The sequence below is a fragment of the Osmerus eperlanus genome, chromosome 22 (assembly GCF_963692335.1).
Source record: "Osmerus eperlanus chromosome 22, fOsmEpe2.1, whole genome shotgun sequence".
In the NCBI taxonomy this organism is placed as follows: domain Eukaryota; kingdom Metazoa; phylum Chordata; class Actinopteri; order Osmeriformes; family Osmeridae; genus Osmerus; species Osmerus eperlanus.
The window spans coordinates 11,131,189-11,152,335 of NC_085039.1; the positions used below are offsets into that span (position 1 = coordinate 11,131,189).

Consider the following 21,147-nt stretch of genomic DNA (forward strand, 5'->3'; position numbering starts at 1 on the left):
GCCCACAGCAGGACACGGGGCAATAAAGGAAAACTGCAGAAACAACAGCCTTCACACACCGACGGAGACATTGAATATTTCGGTCTCGCTTTTATTAGCTACTCTTATTTAACCTCAAAAATCTGCCGGGAAAGCCAACGCAGGACCATTTAGGCCACGATATTTGGGTCCCGTTCATTCCCTGACTGATTTATACCCACCAGCGAAATGAGGAAAATGATTTAATGTTGGATTGTGCATAAATAATGCGTCGAGGGTAAATCAAACTGAGTTATGGCGCGGTGTAAATCATTCATTTGTGACCCAGACCTGAGGAACTGGCCAGAACAAACGCATCATCTCCAGCATCGCTGTTTATCAATTGTGGAAGAAAGAGAGAGAGAAAAAAATGATTCAATTTCCTCTTACTTGCATAAACAGTTGTTTTTTGTGTGTGATTTTTCTTACTATAAGGAAATAAGAGAATATATGAATACCGTTGTGGGCTTGGAGCAGGTTGGCAGAATCAAGTGAGGCTGACTATTAAATTGTCCCAGAATGCCACTAGGCAGGTTAGAGGAAGTGATGCGTGTAAGCACAGCTGACCCCCCCCCCCCTCCTCCCCCTAGCTTTATCCTTAACACTTTTTTGCAAACTGCTTCAAGGCTTATACCATAGTGCACTGCCAATAAATATGGAGGTGCAAACTGTCTGTTTACAGTAAGAAAAAAAAAAACTAATTTAAGGTACTCGAGATGGTAATGCCGTTTTTTTATTGAGAAAACCTACAGTCACAAAAAATCACGAGACAAAATGTCAAAAAACAAACAAGAAAAATTCATTATTCATTGTATATTCATTAGTTAACATTTCCTTGTTATCAATCATTCATATTGACATTTGTAGCGGGGTTTGCTCGTTTAAAGATAGAAATACTTAATTTATCATAAAGTCTGGGGCACCACCCTAATATTGGTTTAGGACATTAGGGAATCCTATGTTTAATATGTAATAATCAGTCTCATCTTTAGGAATGAATTCGTTCTAAGAGTAGAGCCAATCGTAACATCAGTGAACACGCACGTCAAAATATCTTTACAATGAATTTATTCAAGTAAGGTAAACAGATCTTATGAAAAGTTGGATTATGGGTTTGATATGAGTTTTGATATTTGATATGGTTTCAATGAACAGAATGAAATGGTCTAACTTAAAGAAAGGCAGAAATTGTACAGTCAGTGATTACATCCTTACAAATCATAAACAGAGCTCACGCCAATGCCATGTCGAGGAGGAAAGAGCGTTAGCCATAGTTACGTTTGATCAGGGGTTGATCAATGATGTTGAGGGCGGTTTGCGCCAAAGGTCCATTTGAAGAATCTGAAGTCACAGCGCGGCTGCGCTGGGTCATGTGACTGAGTCTGCGGGATCTCAGTGAAGTCGCATTTGGAATTGCGTTTTTGGTTCTTCTGTTGAAACGTCCAGATAGTGACACGTTCACTATGAAGTTGAATCTCAGGAGAAGCTTGGCGACGTCCTTGGAACGCCAATCCTGATGGCGTTCATGCCATGGTCGGTTTCGCTGGAGTCCGAGATTGATGGTCATCTTAGGGCTTTATACAGTTCGAGGGAGGACCCGTCTGGGGTCAGATGTGGATTGGGGGAAGCTGGGTTCTCAACTCCCCCCTCCTTCCTTCACACCTACCAAAGGTGTGATCTGATCTTTGGCTGGTTCATTCGATGGTTCAAATATTGTTCTGGACATCTTGGTACAGTTACAAAATATAGTTGAATGATTGTTTTATTATGATAGCTTCGTGTAGATACCAAGAATGACGTGGTTATCTTTCAGGAAGAAGGAGTTGTTACTAGAATAAAGATTTCAGTGAACACAACATTAAAACAAAGTAACAAACATAACACAAATATCCCTCTCATAATTCTCCACCTTGTACTCTTGTGGTAAAGGTGAAGTCTCAAGAACTTTCCTCAAAAGTTCTGATCAAGGTATGTTCTTTGTTCAAATCGCCGCCGAAACGGATAGCAAATGGTCGCTGGAGACGTGTTGTCTAAATCAGGCCCTTTGAAGCTTGCAAGCTAGCAGGAGGGCTGATTAGGTAGATTGGGGAGGTCCCCCCCCCCATTCTATGGTTCCTTTGCATCGGTAATCAGCATACTGAGGGTGTCACAAGGGATGATTAGGTTTGTCTGATGTGATTGAATCACTCTTCAGGTGTGGCAAGATGTTGGCTCCGTGTGGTCTTGTGGACCTCACTACACATTAAACAAAACACAACATCTTTGGTCACTTGGTTCACAGAATACTAATCCCAACTGACACGACGTCACTTCTCACACATCCAAACCCCTACACTCCCCGGCCGAGATCAGACCACAGGAGACCTGCCCTACATCTGTGCACTCCCTCCACCTGTAGCACACACACACCCTAACACACACACACACACCCTGTGTGCACACCCCCCCCCCCCCTCCCCCCGCATGGACACACGCTCACACAAACACACATTTGTGGACGACCCATCCCACCCCGCCCCCCCACACACACACACTTGACTGTCGCTCTGTTCTCCACTGACCCCAAGGTGTCACTTATGGTCCCTAACAGCCCACCAGAGAGGCTCCAGTGCTGGCCAGACCCACGCCGGCTGTAGGCCCCCAGGCTCAGGCCCTCCATGCTGGGCACAGGCCTGGACCTCGCAGCGTGTTACCTGAATCCAGCGTCTGCAGCCTGCTCTATCCAGCAGCCCCTTCAATAATGAATGGAAACCATTTGTGCTTGTTTTCCACCTGCTGGAAAAACGACTAAAACTTCCTAATTGAGAATTGCTCCGGGTCACCGAAAAAAAGAAACCGTGATCAATGGCGAGGAGGGTTTTTGCCTTAGGTCTAGGTCAACAGGGAGGAATAGGCGGAACGGAAGAACGGGGGGGGGGGGGGGGGGTCACCGGGATATGAGTCACAGGATCTTTCGGGTCAGCTCCTACCCCCTGCGATCCCGGAGACAGCGGATGAAGAGGAGGAGGAATCTCGTGTCACTGGCAGGATTTGTGTCTGCGTGACCTGAAAGGCACTCCTTTCCTTCTCGGTCTCATGCAAAAATAATCACGCCTTCAGGGGAAACTCAAACTTTTATACATTTTTTTTTATTTATTTTTTTAAGATACGGTCTGAAAAGTCAAGAAAAAAAAATATATGGCGGTGAGTGAGCGGTGATCGGATAAGGAACGGGGCGCCCCGTGTGAAGGACAGAGAGACATATGTCGTCACTTAAAACCAGCTTTTTCTCCTCCTCAGCCGGGGCCCGGTCCTCAGAAGCACTTTGTCGCCAGTGTGTTTGTGCGTGAGAGACTGATGTGACGAGGTCCCTGCGACATGACAGTTTTTTTTTTGGGGGGGGGTGGGTGTGCTCTCTCGGGTTATTTTCTACTTCTACACCATGTAAGAACACGCATTCTCGACGGTCGCTCGAGGTCTTTTTATTTTTTTTTACATCTTTGTTATTAGCCGACGCGTGCGTCTCCTTCACAGAGCCATGAAGTCTGGCAGAGGTGGAGAAGCTCCGCCAACAGACGCATTTTCTCTTTCTGTAGTTTGTTTCACGCGTCGGGTGTTTTCGTATTTCGACTCCCTCTGCTTCTCTCTCTTTCTCTCTTTGGACTTGTTTGTCATTTCCAGAGGTCACCTCGAGTGTTAAGAGAAGGTAAAATAGAGAAAGAGAGAGAGAAAACATCTCTCCCAGATAGGACTCAAGTCTGTAAATGTTCTCTTGCTACCATCACTCGTTCACGCTTCACTTTCTCCTCCCCTCCTCTTCTGCCTCTTACTGACGACTCACCGCGCTCCGCCCCAGAACACCTGCAAATATCTCCCTCCACCTAATGTGCCAATTCTCCAAAGTCATTTTCAATTATGCTTCAATGAATCCTGTTATTAGAGGAGAGATTCTGCTGCGGTGTGCCTCGGGTGAAAATGTGTGCGCGGGTGCGCGCGCGCCAAGTGTGTTTGTTATGCTCTGTTTATACTATATGTACACACACTGTGTGTGTGTGTGTATGTGTGTGTGTAACCGTGTGTGTGTGCATCACTGCTTGCCTGTGTTTTTCAGTCACGTCAACACGTCTTTGGTTGAGTGTCCGCGTGTATGTTTCCGTGTTTGAGTTTATGTCTCATAAACTCTCATTGTGTGTGTACGTCTGCCAGTTTGTGTGTGTGTGTACACGCATGTGTGTATACGTGTTCAACAGATAAACACCCTGACAGCTTGCACAACGCGGTCTTCTTGCCGAGATAAGCGATGCTGATGGTTGTGGAGATTATTAAAAGTTGTATCTGCTGCCTTTGCTCCAGACAGTCCTCTTTGACGCACTCCTCATATTTCTCCCCCCTTTTCTTCCCCCCCGCATCTCTCACTCTCTCACTTCTTTTTCTCGGTGGCTTGCATCACTGGCAGAATGGATTTTCAGAGTCATCATAAAACTTTCAGCTCCATTCCAGTATGAACTCACAGCTACCCTGGCAGGCAGTTTGCTGAAAGAGCCTCTTCTCATTTCTCTCTGTGATGCTGTTGTCAACTGGTAGTGTTGTCGAAACATCAGGAGCCTTACCGAACCTCTTGAATGGGAATCTTATTATCGCGTTAGTCTTAAACCCCGCTCGCGTTCTATACAATTGGCTACTTGGAGCCTGGAGAGTGTTTTTTGGAGAGTGTTTTTTTCAGGTCTCGTTCAGTCCTTTCTCCATTGTTCCTCTTTGTTCCTTTAAGATGTATTTTTAAAGATGTTTTTTTTTTATTTCTCATGCATTGTGAAGTGTGACAGGAAAGGCAGGGATAGAGAGGGGGAGAGGGAGAGAGAGAGAGAGACAGGCATTAAACAAAGGGCCAAGGCCGGATTTGGACCCAGGTCTCTGCGGTAAGGCCTCAGCCTACATATTGTCCCCGCTGTGTTCCTCTCTGCTACCTGCTAACTCAGTGTTTGGCTTCCTCAGCCCTATCATTTGGCTGGCAGGCCCACTTTGCCCAATACCTGGTCTTTTGCGCTATTGTTAAATCTCAATTGCTAAGCGCTCATCACTCAGTTCTGCCTGAGGTCTGGCATCGTCCTTCAGGCAGCAAGGGTCGGCGTTGAGGATCTGGGACTGCAGCCGACTCACAGCTAATGGGTTCCACTTGTGGTCTAGCTTTTGGAGACAAAGGCCTAGAATCTCAAATGATAGTCCTAGATGGGTGTACATGTGTTCAGTCGCCCCCCTCCCCTTCCTCCCCTCCTCTGGCCCCTTAACGTGGGACACTGTGTTTGTCCAACGTTCTGAACTCATCTCAGCATTTACAACAACGAGAGATTGCTGTCTGAAGCCGGGGGGGGGGGGGGGGGGAGAGAAAAGTTTTCTTTGATACTTTATTTCTTTCTTTGCCTTTCTCTTTCTCTCGCCGTCTCTCTGAGGATGGACTTAGCGAAGTTGTGATGTCAGGTGAGCCTTTCGTTAATCCGGTCTCGACATGTCCTCGGCAATACCTTGTTTGCCACGCCGGAGGAATTTCGATACAGCTCCCTCCCTCTCCGCTCCCAGCTCTGTCCTCTTTGGCGTCTCTCCTCTCTTATCTATGCAAACACAGAGTCCGTATCTCGCTCTTCTGACACCAGGCAGGTTCTCTTCAAGGTCTTCTGTCTGCCTACACTGCCAGATAGATCGCTAACCTTTCTGTTTTGCCTCGGAAGTGAGCAGGAAGAAACTTCAGAGTCCAGGTTTAGGTTTCCACGCACTCTCTGGCTCTTTTATCTTTGTGTTTCTGTGGGGGTGAGGGACTGAGGTGATTTGGTTGGGAGTCATTTTTTGGTGGTTCTCTTTGAAGTCATGGGCTTTTTCCATCTGCTCTCTCCCCCTAGAGCCTTGTCCGCAGTGTGCGAGCTGCAAACCGCTGAAATGTTCTGCTTTGCTGGCAGCCATCTGGCGGATCCTCACAACAATCCCTAATGCGATTTTTGGCCACAGATATTTTTTTTTTTTTCGTTTTTTTTTCTAGTTCGTTTTGATGCTCACGGAGAAACACTGACACATTTTGCTCTCTCAGTCTCTCGGATTTTCTCGCTGTTTCTCTTTACTCCCCTTCCTAGCCTCTCCGAAAATGGATTTCAACTAAACGAAACGCCCCGCTTTACAGTTGCTGCGGATGGGGGTGGTCAATTTCTTTAAGAAAACATAACACATTTTGCCTTTCTCCGGGATTGATTTAGCAGGATCTGTAGAGGACTGTCTCATGTGTTGTCGGGACCATGGAAATAACTTTTTTTTTGTGTAGTTGTTGTTTACAGCGATGGTCTAAACCAAAACTGTGTGTGTGTTGTGCTGAGATTAAACCAGACAGACATGGGAGAACTTCCCCAAGGCTGTACAGTAGCAGTGTACAATATCAATGGTATATCGAGTTTCCCCAAAGCTCTGTTTACCTCCAACAACACCACTGCCTCACTGCGAGAAATGTGTTGCATCCCCTCCCGAGGGTTTTTTAACTGCTAACACAGTCACTCATGCACCCACACACACCTACTCACGGCTACACACACACACGCAAATACACACGCCAGCTCACAACTACACACACACCCCAAATACACACACCCTTAATCCCCTTTACCGATACTCAAAGAATATTTCCGGCATCCCTATCTAACATCGCAAACAACACGAAATCCATTCGTTTCGCTGACTCCAGGAAGACTTGAGATGTTTCATAAACTGTCCAGCCGAATGACAACGGGAGTGCTGCTTGATTAATGGGACTGTGGCACGTTCAGGCTCAGTCCAGAGAAAAAAAAAAGTAAACTGACGGCTCTCAAAAGCGAGATGGCTTCTTCTCTCGCTCGCGCGTGGCGTCGCAGTACCTTTCGATGCCTTTCCATAGCGCACCTCGACCGCAGCCCAGCAACGGGCGAACGTCAGCTCCGCCGGATGTGAACGCCGGAGATGAAGCGACTGCGTAGCGTGAAGACAACACCTCTCCTGTCAGCGGAGTGGGAAGCCTCTGTTACCGCGTTCATTGCTGTGCTTATTAGGACTACTTTCTTCCCTGGAGACACTCATGAATATTCAGCTGTTGTGTCTTGCGGGTTGGGAATAACAAGAAGATGAGAATGAGTCGGACTTGATTGAGGGAGGTGGGATGCAGAGTTGTGGCGCTTCCCTGTCAGGAGTTAGTTTTGTCTACATTTGTAAACAAAGCTTCTGTGCTTCACCTGTGGTGGACAAACGGGGGGGGGGGGGGGGGGATGGGTTTTATTATTTCAGCGATGAGTAATGGACGATACTCGTTGCCGGGCTCAATTTTGCATTATTACTCAGTAGCTATGTTGAGATATCGGGATACATGGGTGTTGTGCGCCGGCAGTTATGAGAGATTCACTGTGGGGCCAACACGGTACTGCTCAAACATGCTAGCGTGTGATACCGCGGTCGCTGAAGGCATCGTAAAACAGAGACACACCCCTCCACTCAGGCACCGTACCATGCGTGGTCGTCATGTCACCCGAAGGGGGACTCGTGTACCGAGTCATGGGGCCCTGGGGGGCTCACGTCTAACTTTGTTCCACAACCTGTCACCCACAATATCCCCCACCCCCTGCCCCTCACCCCTTGCCCCTCATCCCCATCCTCCAGCACCAATCTCCTCTCCCCTAACTCTCTTTTAATATCCTGTCGAAGCAGCGGCATGCCGCGTCTGTCGGCCCCATTATTGTAATCACAGCCGCCGTTTCCTCCAGCGCTCTCTCTCCCAGGGAATGAACTGCGAGGAGAGCAGAGATCTTATTGTCATTTCCAGCCAAACCCTATCTCCTCCCCTTACCGCCGGAGCCGAGCTGGGTGCCCGCGCGCCCGAGACAGGAAGTGGAGAATCAAAACGGAGCCCTTCGGAAGGAAATGGGGATCATCCTCGTTATTTCCCCCCCCCCCTCTTTCTCTCTCTCTCTCCCTCTCTCCCTCTCTCTCTCTCTGTCTCTCTCTCTCTCTCTCTCTCTCTCTCCCCCTCTCTCTCTCTCCCCCTCTCTCTCTCTCTTTCTCTCTCTCTCCCTCCATCTCTCCCTCCCTCTCTCCCTCTCTCTCTCCCTCCCTCTCCCTCCCTCTCTCCCTCTTTCTCTCCCTCTCTCTCTCTTCAGTGTGGGTCGCACATCCAAATGGGAGTTTCTGCGTGGGTGGAAGTAATGTTTTTTATCACCCCCCCCTCCTGTTCTCAGACTTAACAGTGTTATGGGAAGAATGATTTCATGACCAGCAGTTAGGATGGAGAAATGTGAAATGTTTCAAGGGATTAGGCTACCTAACAGGCTCATTCGGGGCTGCTAAATTATTTAATCCCCAGGATTCTGATACATCCACGTGTTTTTGAACGCGTCACATTCCATTTCAAAGCAGTCATTGGGGCGAGCGTTCATTATTCACTGTGTTAGCTCCCTGGATGGTCCCGTGAATGGTTTGCTTTCCCCGGGACATTCGTGATTGGTTAGTCGTTGCCGGCAGGCGTAGCTGATTGGTTAAGCTCTTAAATTCTGCAGCCGGTTGGGACTTAGAACATGTTCATGTTTCGGGCTGTTGGTGACGAGGTACACCATGGTCACATGATCAATACTCTGCCAGTCTGGCAAGGGAATGGGGGAGGGTAGGCAGTTGGAAACCATCCGTTGAACCTTGATTCAGTGTTCCATGGAACCCTGATCCGGTGGTACAGTCCTCCCCCCTTCTTCATGGAACCCTGATCCGGTGGTACAGTCCTCCCCCCTTCTTCTCTCTTTCTATCCATGCGTCCCTGAAACGCCACGGCTTTAGATTCCTACATTCGGATTCACCTGCTTGTTTCTTTTCTTCCCAGGTCCACTGACTACGGGTCCACCTATGAGAAGATGAATGACAAAGTGGGGACCAAGACCGTCCTCAGTTACCTGTACGTCTGTCCCACCAACAAGCGCAAGGTAGGAAAACAGCTATCAGAAACCCAAACTCACCCCAAGAAAGAAATGGAAAAAAATATTTGTTATTCCATTCGCATCACCGCCTGCCTCTCCCTCCCTAAACTCCCTAAAGGCAGGCCTAAGGTCTCCGGTCCAACTTCCATGAAAACGTTCTGTATGTCGACAGTGTGCTAAAGGCCCCAGCTGGCTCCATGGTAACCTAATCTGATGGAGGGAGTCAAATCCTCCCACAGATCCGCAGCACTGAACCTGAAAAGCTGCACCTGAAGAGTGGGTTAGAGGGAGACTGAGCCTCCGGGCTGCAGGCAGGGTCAGCCTGGGACTCAGTATAACCGCAGGCTGACCCTCTTGCTCTCTCTCTCACTCTCTGTCTATCTGGCTCTCTCTCTGTCTCTCTCTGTCTCTCTGGCTATTATGCTGCCTCACTCTATTTTTTCTCTCTCTTTCGATTATCCCTCTCTCTTTCTTTTTCTTGCTTTATCTCGCTTTTACACTGTCTCATTATCCTCACTCTTTCTTCTCTCTCTCTCTCTCTCTCTCTCTCTCTCTCTCTCTCTCTCTCTCTCTCTCTCTCTCTCTCTCTCTCTCTCTCTCTCCCTCTCCCTCTCCCTCTCTCTCTCTCTCTCTCTCTCTCTCTCTCTCTCTCTCTCTCTCTCTCTTATCCAGAGCTTATCCAGTCTGAGGTAGTGTAGTGACTGTGAGGGGTTTTGGAAGGTAGAAGACACTGAAACTCTGGCTACACATTTGCACACACACACAGACACACACATTGATGCCCGTACGCACAAATGCCGTCAAGGTTATTTTTGCTCATGCACTGATCGCATTTGAGTTTGATTTCTAACTTACTCACGTGACATTATACCTATCATCATCTATTTTTCCTCCAAACAAGATGATCTTATTATCCCGTTGAGTGAGTTTAAAGATGCGGGTTTAGGGGAGTGTGTGTCCATGTGTGAGTACACGTGTCTTTGTATATGTGTGGGGTTGAATGATGTCACAAACCTCCTCATCTCCATGACAACCCGTGGCCTTGACCCCCAATCCCTCTCAACTTATTAGCCGCCTCATTATTTCGATTTCACCCCAGAGAAGATGGAACACCACACGCTTTGGATAAAAGCGTCTGCTAAATGAATAAATGTAAATGTAAATATTTGTTTGTTTTCAATGATCATGTTTAGCATCCGCTTGTGTGTAGGAGGAGGAGGACAGGATTGAGAAAAGACACAAAAAGAGAAACAGTTTGTCACGTGTGAGAACATTAACGACCATAAATCACCACGAGGATGTTTGTCTATCTCCCCCAAAAATATTTGTCTGAAATGGTTTCCTCAAAGAAAAGTAGTTCTCACCTGTTGTCTAAGGAGAAGGTGGAAGTAGTGACCTTTTCCAAAACACATAACTAAAGTGAATGATGGCGGTGACATTTAGCGTCAAACCTTTTAAAAAGACACACATTAGGAACCCCGCACCCTTCCCTGTTCTGTCCTTAGGTCTCAGATACACTTCAACTCACACGGCTGCACCCTATTGATTTATTGACTCAAATGATTGGCTAATGAGTTGATAAAACCCATTCTGATTGGCTAATTAAATACACACACATAGACAGACACGCACACACGCAACCAACGAGACCATCAGTGAAGTACATCCACTGTACTACACATGATAATCTCCCCCCCCCCCCCCCATGTGAATTGGCTCAAAATGACCGAAATCAAAGTGACATTGGGATGATAATGGTGATGAAGGACGCTCTCTAAATGTCGTGATTCGCCCGTTCTGAGGCCTATTTACACTTCTCTAACCACCATTGGCTCATAGACACAGCCCAATTGATCTGCCTTGACATGATTCATTTGCTGTGGGGCGTCCACCCCTTCTCTTTGTTTACTAGCTACCCCCCAGCCACCTCACGCTTCGCCCACCTCAAACGAAGCCGGGGCTAAGGAGATAGCGCTTCGCGCATGACGATTAGCCTGGCGTTAGCTTAGCGTCCCCCGCTGTTGGCTAGCTGTTCACCGAAGCAGATCACACACAAACACACACACACGCCGAAGGGTTATCCCCTCTGACCGCTATCGATCGTGTTTTGGTACCCACCTCACTCCCCTTGTTCCTGGGAGACGGGGCGGGGTTCACAGGAGCCGTGTGGATGTGAAATCTGAACCCCCCCTCAGTTAGAGTCTCCTCGGCTCTCTGTGTTCAGAGGAGGAAAGTAATCAGGCTTTCAGAGCAATGGGTCCACTGTGAATAAGTCATCCCAGCAGTCATTGATCACTGTGGCGTGTGTGTGTGTGCCTCCCCCTTAAATAGATTCTCCACGGACGACACTTAAGCTATCTAGATCGTCTGAGACTCAAAAGCGACGCTTGTCAAATTGTTACGCTTAGCACTTTGGACATTGTTTATGTATTGGAATTTCTTAGTAGTACTGGTTAAACTTGAAACCATGGGACACAAAAGAAGTCACATGACGTATGCAACCCCGGTGGAATGTGGTTTGCCACCCAGCGAAAAGACAGACGTATAAACACACAGGAACTATGTCCTTTGGCTGTGGAGGTCTGCATGAACAATCCACAAAGTCCTTCTAGCTTGTCAGTGAAGGAAAGTGGGGATTATAGGAGAGAAATATTACATGGGTATTTATTCCAAGTTCCAATGCATTGCCTCATGCGTTTCGAACCTTGGTTTGAGTTGATTTGAAGTCTTGAACAGCTCTTAAACTCACTGATTTTTATTAGATCAATATTTGTTCCTGGCCTCTACAAGTCTCCAATAACTACATTCTTTGTAGTAAAACTTTATACGTTATAACACTGTATTGTATGTCTGATGACATACAGTCTTGTTGGTTAGGGAGTTGAAGGTAATACAGTAATGTAAAGTATGTTGATTTTGATAACAACATACGAACATGACCATACAAAACACAAATAGAAAGAGACACGTTCTTTGACACATTTATTCCAGACATTTCTGAAGGTCACTGACACTTGAGGTGAATTTTTTTTTTTTTTTAATGCAGGAAAAATTGGCAGGATTGTCAATTGGATAACCTTCAAGGTCTTCCTGTATTTTGTATTTCCTACCTAAGTAGGCTCTGTGACGGAGGACTCAGAGATGCAAGGTGAAACGTAATTCCAACCTCCATAATAAACACCCTCGCTTAATGCAATATTATGCAAAACGATTAGACCTTAAAAACTGTAAATTGGATCTGACAAGGCGCCAAGACACTGTCGAGCAACAAGGAGCGTCTCCTCATCCCCGCATTCCCTCCCTCCCTCCCTCCTGTTCTCCCAATCCCCCCCTTTACTCTCCCAGAAGTGACGTGTAATGAATGGCAACTTTGGGAGGCCATGGACCAATGAAAAGGCCGGACGGTAATCCGCTGTCTGTTTATTGCCTGTTAATGAAAAAGAATTTATCTAAATCACCACCGGGGAGGGTGGGTAGTTAAGGCAAGGGAACAAGCTGCTGGGATTTCTGTCAGTGACAAATGGGATGCTGTTTTTCCAATTCAAATCCTGTTGAGAAAAGAAAACACAGCCGTCTGGGTCTAACTACCCACACACTCCCTTTTCTCCTCAGTAGCCTATATCCTTTCTCCGAGGACTGTGGGTACTGTAGTTTAATTATGATTAAACCACAGGTGTCTGGTGACGTCGTACTACATTACTTCCAAGGTCCAAAGCATATTTGCACAGTACAGATGAGGTGTGTGTGACATATTAATAGACATAACCGTTGATTACGATGGGAAATGAGAACCAAATGTTTTGCCGTGTAAATGTTTGATACAGGCGCCTTAATATTTCTAAAGTAATGAACTGTTATGAACGTGTCTGTTCTACTTGGAACCTCTAATAAACTGTATTATATTACAGCCATATTGTGGTGTCATGTGACTTTGACTTTTCAGGCCTGAGTTTTCTAAGCAATACATTTACCTAAAAATACATTTAATTTGCTCTTTACCTAGAGGAAATAAATTGCATGATTAAAAAGCAAAATAATACGAATTTTAAAAACAATTTGTTCATTTAATTGACCTGGGCACTTTAACAAAGCCTTATATTTGTCAACCGCGTACATTACATAGTCAAATCGATGTAAACACCTTTATTGATTCTGTAAAGGGCTGTTTGGTTGGTGTGGTTGTTTACTGTCTGAAGGGACTTGTTTTGAGTACAAGTCTCCAAATGATTCATATTGAGCCTGTAATTTACATTTTCATGAAACACCATCTCATGACTAAATTAAGGGGTAGGCTGTACACAACTGAGCATGAAATGAGGAACTCCATAAGTGTGGCCAAAACAAAACAAAATGTAAGAAGAGAAAAAATCGTAAATAATTGCTCAGATTATGTTTCGCTTATCATACTTAAACATATTGTTTCAAACAGAGAGGCAAAAAGCATCAGGGAATTCGAACTCTATATTATTATATTGTCATTGTCAAGGTTACATTGTTTGTAGTTAGTTGTTTTTTCAGCCAGTTGGTTGTTATTTAAGTAATGTGTTACATGTTCGCAAATCTTGTTTGTTTTTTTGGAGAAGGGGGTGACGAGTATCCGGTGTACACACCCACGAGTGCCCTGGAAAGGCCTCAAAACCATAGCAACAGGAACAAGAGAGTTCTCTGGCTGTTCACTCAAATGGAGTTGGATCAAGTGAAGTTGTTTGTCTTGGTAGCAGCTCAACGCGTGCCAAACATGGGGCCAGTTGTGCTGACTCTGCTGCTGTGCCCTAACACCTCTCTCCGTCTCTCTCTCTCCAACGCCACCTCTCCATCCTCGCTCTCTCCTCTCTCTCTCTCTCTCTCTCTCTCTCTCTCTCTCTCTCTCTCTCTCTCTCTCTCTCTCTCTCTCTCTCTCTCTCTCCATTCCCCTCTCCCGTCTTCCTTTGTTCTTTGATTCTCTCCCACACACACACACACTGTCTCCCTCTGCCACTCCCTCACTCTCGCCCACTCTCTATCTCCCTCCCTCCTTCCCTCCCCTATCCATCTCAGATAATGGTGCTGACCGACCCAGAGTTTGAGAGCAGCCTGCTCATCAGCTCAGACGAGGGGGCCAGCTACCAGAAGTACCGCCTCAGCTTCTACATCCTCAGCCTTCTCTTCCACCCCACCCGGGAGGACTGGGCCCTCGCCTACAGCCACGACCAGAAGGTAAGACTCTGCTATCCGGATTTTCTTCAGCTCCATCCCACGGCATGAGTAATCGGGGTTCACCGTCAGATACAACAGAGAGAGAGAGAGAGAGAGAGAGAGAGAGAGAGAGAGAGAGAGAGAGAGAGAGAGAGAGAGAGAGAGATGCCAGATGTCACCCACTCATTATCTCCTTTCGACAAGATTGGTTTTTGCTTCTTAAAGTTTAGAGCAGATTGTTGATTTGACACCGTGTCACACGAAATGTAAATTGACTTCACATACATTCCTATTCTTCATATACACCCATATGAACTGCTGTGACCAGCTTGGAATAACATCCTCGTAGACTTTCAAAATAGGATCCTTCCTACACTGATTGAAACCACTCCAAAATAAAGGACTTCATATCCCCAAAAGTCATTTATATCCAAGGCCATACCATACATACTTTGTATCCCTCGACAAAACAATTAAACACCAAACAGCATTTCCCTAAGCTGTTTACAGTAGCTGTAGCTGCAACATCCACCCAGTGGATGTCCTAGACCAGATCCAGTCATCCCTCCCCTTCCTCTTTCTGTCTCACGCGACGCTGGGCTGCGTCACCCACATCCATTGCTCACATCTCCTACCCTGTGAAGAACTGCCATTAAGGGCAATGACTTTGACCTCAGAGCCAAGATGGCTGACAGGCAGGGGGGCCGGCCTATTGTACGATGGAAAGACTGACACCCCCAAGGTGTGTGATGAGACTCGTATCAATCACAGCAGGGGGGAGGGGGGGAGGGAGGGAGGGAGGGGGAGAGGGAGGGAGGGAGGAAAGGGGAGGGGCTTCCCCTCACAGGCTGTTCTTTGGCCTGGAGAGGCCCTGAGAAGAGGAGGGTGTCTGCCTGGATGGTCTGCTAAACATGTCTGTCCTGTTCCAGCCCGACGCTGACACGCCTGGTTTCTAAGCGACGTGACAAAAAACGGCTTTTAAAAAGTCCACGCTGTGTGTCTTCCGAGGAATTAGCCGTGCACATGTTGTCAGCAGCGTGCACACTCCTGCTCCCTGAGTGTCGGTCTGTGAAAGTATCTCGATTGAGTTCACCTCTTATCATCTTTTCTGCTTAAGGTCCTATTCACCTCAGTAGAAGATGCAGTGCAATAAAAATACAAAACGAGCCTGTCATAACAGTATATGTTCTAACAGCTTGTTGTCTGGCCTTTATCCAGCTCTTTCTCACACAGATATTATCTTTATTGAGGTCATTCTTTGTGTCGAGTAAACGAGTCGGAGGACTCCTCGTGACCTTTTGTCGGCAGTTATGGTGGAGAGTGTGGGCCGCGGCACGAAGACAATTACCCATCGATGTAGTCTCTCGTCGTTTAGCCGACAGTGAAGTCACTGTGGCCAAAGGGATTGACTCTCCAAAAAAGAAATGACAGTTCTCCCTCCTTCAAAATAGTGCCCGACACCATCGCAAGGTCGCTTCCTGCACTTCAGCTTTTTGAGGTCCTTCATTGTGTGAGTGTTGTAACCGCTTGTAGGAAATGTTCTTGACTAGACAACATCCGCGCAGGGTTGTTTTGACTCAGTTACTCCTCAGAGACCGCCCCTGCCCACCACTTTAAACTTTATGAGAACCAAGTCCAGTCACCATGACCTCGGTTCCAGCCCCAGTCTGATCCTCATGAATCTGAGAATACCATTTTGTCATACAAGAAAGTCAATATTAACTTTTTCTACCGCTGTCTCCTAACACCTGTCATGGACCTAATAGACAAGGCCATGGCTCTTGGTGAATTCGGTGGTGAATGCGGTGATCAAACATGACTCAAGCAGACCTAACCCCTCAGGTAGCCAGTACACCGCGCAGTCAGTCATCAGAGTCACTCGAGGATTCGTGTGAAAACATTTTATTTTATTTTATGTTGTGTACACTTTACGGCGTTTTCCCTCGACCAAGCATGTTCTTTTTCGGGTGACAGGAGGACAGATGGAATCAAACCGCATCAATAATCCAGAAGTAGCGGTATTTTTTCACCCCAGAAAGAAGCTTGTCATCGCCGTCGTGTCCCCCGTGTGCCAAAACTGGTCGGGAAGCAACTTCTCACAGATCTACGTCCCAAAAAAACCCTTGAGTGGTTCTATCCCGTGGGGACAGGCATCTCACCTTCATCGGCATCCCAGACTCAGCAGAGATCGCTGACTCGCTTCCATGTCCCCGGAATTTTCGTTTGAACCGTCGCTCCGCAACCCCCACGCCCTTCCCCCGAACACACAAAATAAATCAAATGTTCGAGCGGCAGAAATTACCCCCAAGTTTCGCTTTCAACACCTAAACAAACACATTCGCTAACTGGTGCACGCGCGCCAAGTCAAATGAGGACAGAGAGTTTCCAATGTAAAATAGTAGGCCACATAATCTCACCCCTTAATGCATTTTCTGTGTATTCAGGCGAGCTACACCACCACATTGCCTCCAAATGCACCACAGTCTTCCCTTCTCCCCGATTCTCATGTCCTGTTTTTTTTGTTGTCAAACCAGACGCTGTGGGGTGAAAAATTATTTACAGAAGAAGAACAAGACCTGGCATCCAGCTTGGTTATTAGTGACACAACAGACGCCCCCCCCCCATCCCTCCCCCCCCTGCCCCCCACAATGGAGTGCAAACACAATGTCTGATCAGACCCCTCCTCCTCTACTCTAGGTTAGGAATCTGCTTCCGGAGAGAGCGATGAGTGCCATCAGTCAGCTAGAGACATATCGCTGTGAGCAGGGTGCTAATAAGACCATAGATCACGGCGCGCTGCTTGTGGGAGGTCGTCGTCATGGGTGATGGGGGGGGGGGGTGCATGAAGGGAAAAGGGTTTTGTGTCGTTCTTGGCATTTAGACACGTGCTAGGACATCGTCTACGCAAACGCACCACACCCACACATACTACGGAAACACTCTGTTGGACAGACAGACCGCGCGGCAGCTGAAAAACCCTGTGCGAGGGGCTATATCTCCCGGCTGGTCGTCGTGGATGCAACGAGGGAACTCGAGAATAGGTCTGGAATCAAAGGTAGATTATGGATACAGTGAGGAGAGGGGTGACAAGGCGAGCAGAGGCCCAGGTAACAGATGGAGTGGCTGACACTAATGGAACAGCATATAGGTTGTCTTTCCTTTGTCAAAACAGCAGCTGGGAGCTCGTTGGCGGAGGAGGGAGATGGAGAGAGACGAGAGAGATGAGAAGACATGTCCAATGGAAGGGAAGCAGATTGACAAACTGTAACTTTTGATGGCCCCCCCCCGTCGATGTGGTCCTGTTGCACTTTATTTCACAGGGTTGATTCCACCGGTTCCATCCCATAACACAGCACCACTGGTAACCAGGTAACAGCCTGGTGTAGAAGCTGGGGAATGTGTATTGTGTTGAACACAAAGGAGAGAAAATAAATAAATTGGATGGCTGCAGACTTTTCCTTTCAGGGCGTTCCCCCATTGATAACTGCAAAATCCATCCTTCCGCAGTACAGGCCATACAGTCACATGTACAAGGGTTATCATGTTGTATGTGCAGTGGAACAATATGCTGTGTCGATACTGTCCGTTTGAGACCCAGGTCTGGAGAGCACACTAAGCCCTTGTGCCCTTGGAGCGTGGCTGTTTAGAATTCACACCTTAACCTCCTAGGCTTTGATATTTCAACAGGCATCGTAACCTTTATGTTTTTGACATGTCCACCGCCCTCCTCAAGGTGTGTGTGGTTTGTATGCGTTGTGGAAGGAAGTGAGGCGCCGTCAGTGAACTTCCATTTTTTTTTTTTTTTTTTTTACCCGCGGTGACTTGCCGTGTGTGTGTTTGCTGGCGGGTTGAGAATGGTGTGTGAGAGTGTGAGAGTGTGTGTGTGTGTGCGTGCGCGCCATAGAAACCCCGCAGGCCAGGTGGATGAATACGATGCTCAAGGAAGTGAGACATACGATGTGTGGATGAAATCGTATTAAACAAACCGTATATCGGAGTCGGCGAGTTCTGTCCTCTGGTTGGGGCGGATCAGTTGCTATCAGTGGAGATCTGTGTGTCGGTTTGTTTATCTATTTCGAACAGGCCCCAGGAATATTCCCGCTCTGTTCCCTCCGTTTTGCCCTCCAAACGCTTCCGTCTGACACAGCGTGTCAGAATCCCTTTTTTTGATCAAACTTATTGGGCTTTGTTACAGCGACAGAACCAGAGAAAACACTTTTTATGTTTGCATACTTCCCTTCCCTGGGTTCACGGTCAGGGTGATGTGACACTTTCTTTCATTCTGTTTGACCCGCTCCCCTCCCCAACTCGTTTTCGCTTACTGACTCAGTCAGTGTATCTTCTGGTATGTGTGTGTGTGTGTCTGGACCATGGGCATGGCTGACATTTACTTTTGCCAATGGGATCAGCTGCACGTCGCTGTCATCGTTTCGCTGTGCGCGTGGGAATACAAAATGAAGGACTTGATGGCTTCGCCACCGCAGTCCTGAACTACTCAACTTTCCTTTTAACTAACGTGTCAGCCCCAGTGTACAGAGTACAGCGTCCCTGTCGGATGGTCCACTTTTACAGCGACCGCAGTGGCCGCCATGTCTGTAAAAGGACATTTTCCTTTCGTTTCCTCCTGCTGAAACACTGCGAAGAGAGACCGATACCCAAAAAGACAAACGCAGAGGAAATGGCCCTGCTTGAATCCGATAGTATTTATTGTCGTTCGAGGCGGCTAGCCAGCAGTATTGGTTTCCCACGATCTATTTGAAATAGGGGATTATTAAGTCTGCCTCTTCTCGCTGGGGGACTGCTGATGAGGAGGTGTGGTTGTCTGGACTCTGCTGACGCCAGAGAGAACAGCTGTTGGTCACGGGCAGGTTAGGCAAGGATAGCTTTCTTTTGGTCTTCAAAAGAAAAACGACAAAATGCACAACAATGCTTTCAAGCCCCAGGGGATGCCGCACAAAGGGTGGCATCAGATGCTAAACACAATAAGCCTCGGAAACAGAAAGGGTATGATCAGATTGCTTTCTGGACTGGCACCAACCGCCATATTTATGCATTCTGCTCCGAGGCCATCATTTGGGCAGAGAGCAAATTATAGCCCTTAGAGATGTCATTTGCATTATTGATATTTTACCCTTTTTTTTTACCCCCCCCCCGCCCAGTTTCTAATCCAGTAAATATCTGTGGAATGGTCGGCATGGATACACCAGGGACATGTTCCCCCCCAGCCTCTGACATTTACAGCAAACACAATCAAACTGCTCCAGATGCACGATCATTAGCAGTATCCGTTCGCTACCCACATTTCCCTTGGAACCAATACACTTCCATTACGCGTCACACAGCCTTACATTTTGGACGAGTTTGTCGAGAAAATGCAGGCACCCCCAAGCAACCTTGAGGTCAAGAGCATGTTTGTTTGAATGCCCCCCCCCCCACACACACACCTCATCCCCTCACTCCAAACTGGCTTCTTAGGACAATTAACTAGTTGGAGTGGGAAATGGCGTAAGAGTCCTTCACTCGAAAATGCCATTGCGCAAATACGCAAAGGTGTGTGTGTAGGGGGGGAGGGGAATCAAAGATTTATCTTTTGAAAAGTGCAGTGTAACCACACAGAGGGCACCCCCTCCCCCAACCCCCTTGTCATTTCCCCCAGCTCTCGGCCTCAGTCGTGCACAATTCCCCTAATGATCATATCTCGCCTCGGCGAGCATAAATCTGAAGCGCGGCGAAACTAAGTGTCTTATCATCATGCAGCTTCTATCTGGTGGTGCTGAGCAACGCCTAACCTCCCAGGACCGCCCAGCCACTTGTTCAAATCCAATCTCCTTCCAGAAAGCTCTTCATCATTCCTCTTCTTTTTATCTCTCTCTCTCTCTCTCTCTCTCTCTCTCTCTCTCTCTCTCTCTCTCTCTCTCTCTCTCTCTCCCCCATCCTGATGACATCGCCGTGCCATATTATATTTGTATGTATCATGAGGGTTGAGTTGAATTAGCCTTCATGGCTGATGGATGGGGATGGTTGAGTGCTGTAGACAAGGCCGACTTAAAAGTCGTGGTGGAAATTGGTTGGCAGAGGTAATTCTCGCAGGAGCAGAAGTGGTTGGCCTTGTCGGAAGTCAACTGTAAGCCGTTTCTGAGACACCACCATGTTGGTGGTGTTGAAGGATGACCTTAGAGCCTTTGATGACTGTGCTTTGTTCCTGAAACGTTAACACACACACGCTTTCCATCCATGTTCAGTGAAACATGTATTCACCCGCACACTTATCTTATATATAGGGAGTCAGTTGGCTGAGCGGTTAGAGAATTGGGCTAGTAATCAGAAGGTCGCTGGTTCGATTCAAAATACTTTGTGTCCTTGGGCAAGGCACTTCACCCTACTTACCTCGGGAGGAATGTCCCTGTACTTACTTACTGTAAGTCGCTCTGGATAAGAGCATCTGCTAAATGACTAAATGTAAATATCCGAGACAGCTGTTTTAGCCGTTGCTAACCCACTGGTGTACAGTATTTTCAAGCGCAAGGTTCACCCAATTCACGCACCCACTTCTTTGACGATTTCTTTCACAAAATAACATCACTGTGTTTTACACTGCATACGCGAGCAAGGTGACCGGGAAACCAAAGCACAGTTATTTGACGTAACTACAAGGTGCTCTTTGAGAAATCACAGTGGTGGCCATGAAAACGGAGGAAACTTTTTTTCCGCCCACGTCAAGAGAGATGAACCCCTACCCTCCAAGTCTGTTATTCTGAAAAGGGAGGCCCAGACACAGACACCCAGCAATACGCGAGTCAAGGGCGTGAAAACTGTCCGGAGGTGAGTTTATCTCTTCTGGGTTTAGCCAGAGTCGCCCAGGAACAAGTGTGTTCCCATCTGGATGAAACCTGGCTGTCTCTGTCAGGGTGTTAAGATTTGGGAGGGTATTAGCAGTCTGGAGGATTATCCTGGGAAATGGGGGGTAAAAAAACCTCTTCTGTCGAGGAAAACGAGCAAACAACTTCCCGCCATG

The 21,147-nt window shown here is 47.3% G+C and overlaps 1 protein-coding gene across 1 annotated transcript in view; it reads left to right on the top strand.

Moving 5' to 3' along the window:
* Positions 1-21,147, top strand: part of LOC134009189 (VPS10 domain-containing receptor SorCS3-like) — a 71,955-nt gene that overhangs the window by 7,474 nt on the left and 43,334 nt on the right. The window contains exons 2-3 of the mRNA XM_062448914.1: positions 8,864-8,963; positions 13,995-14,153. Of these exons, the coding sequence (XP_062304898.1) occupies positions 8,864-8,963; positions 13,995-14,153 (259 nt within the window). The remainder of the gene's footprint in view (positions 1-8,863; positions 8,964-13,994; positions 14,154-21,147) is intronic.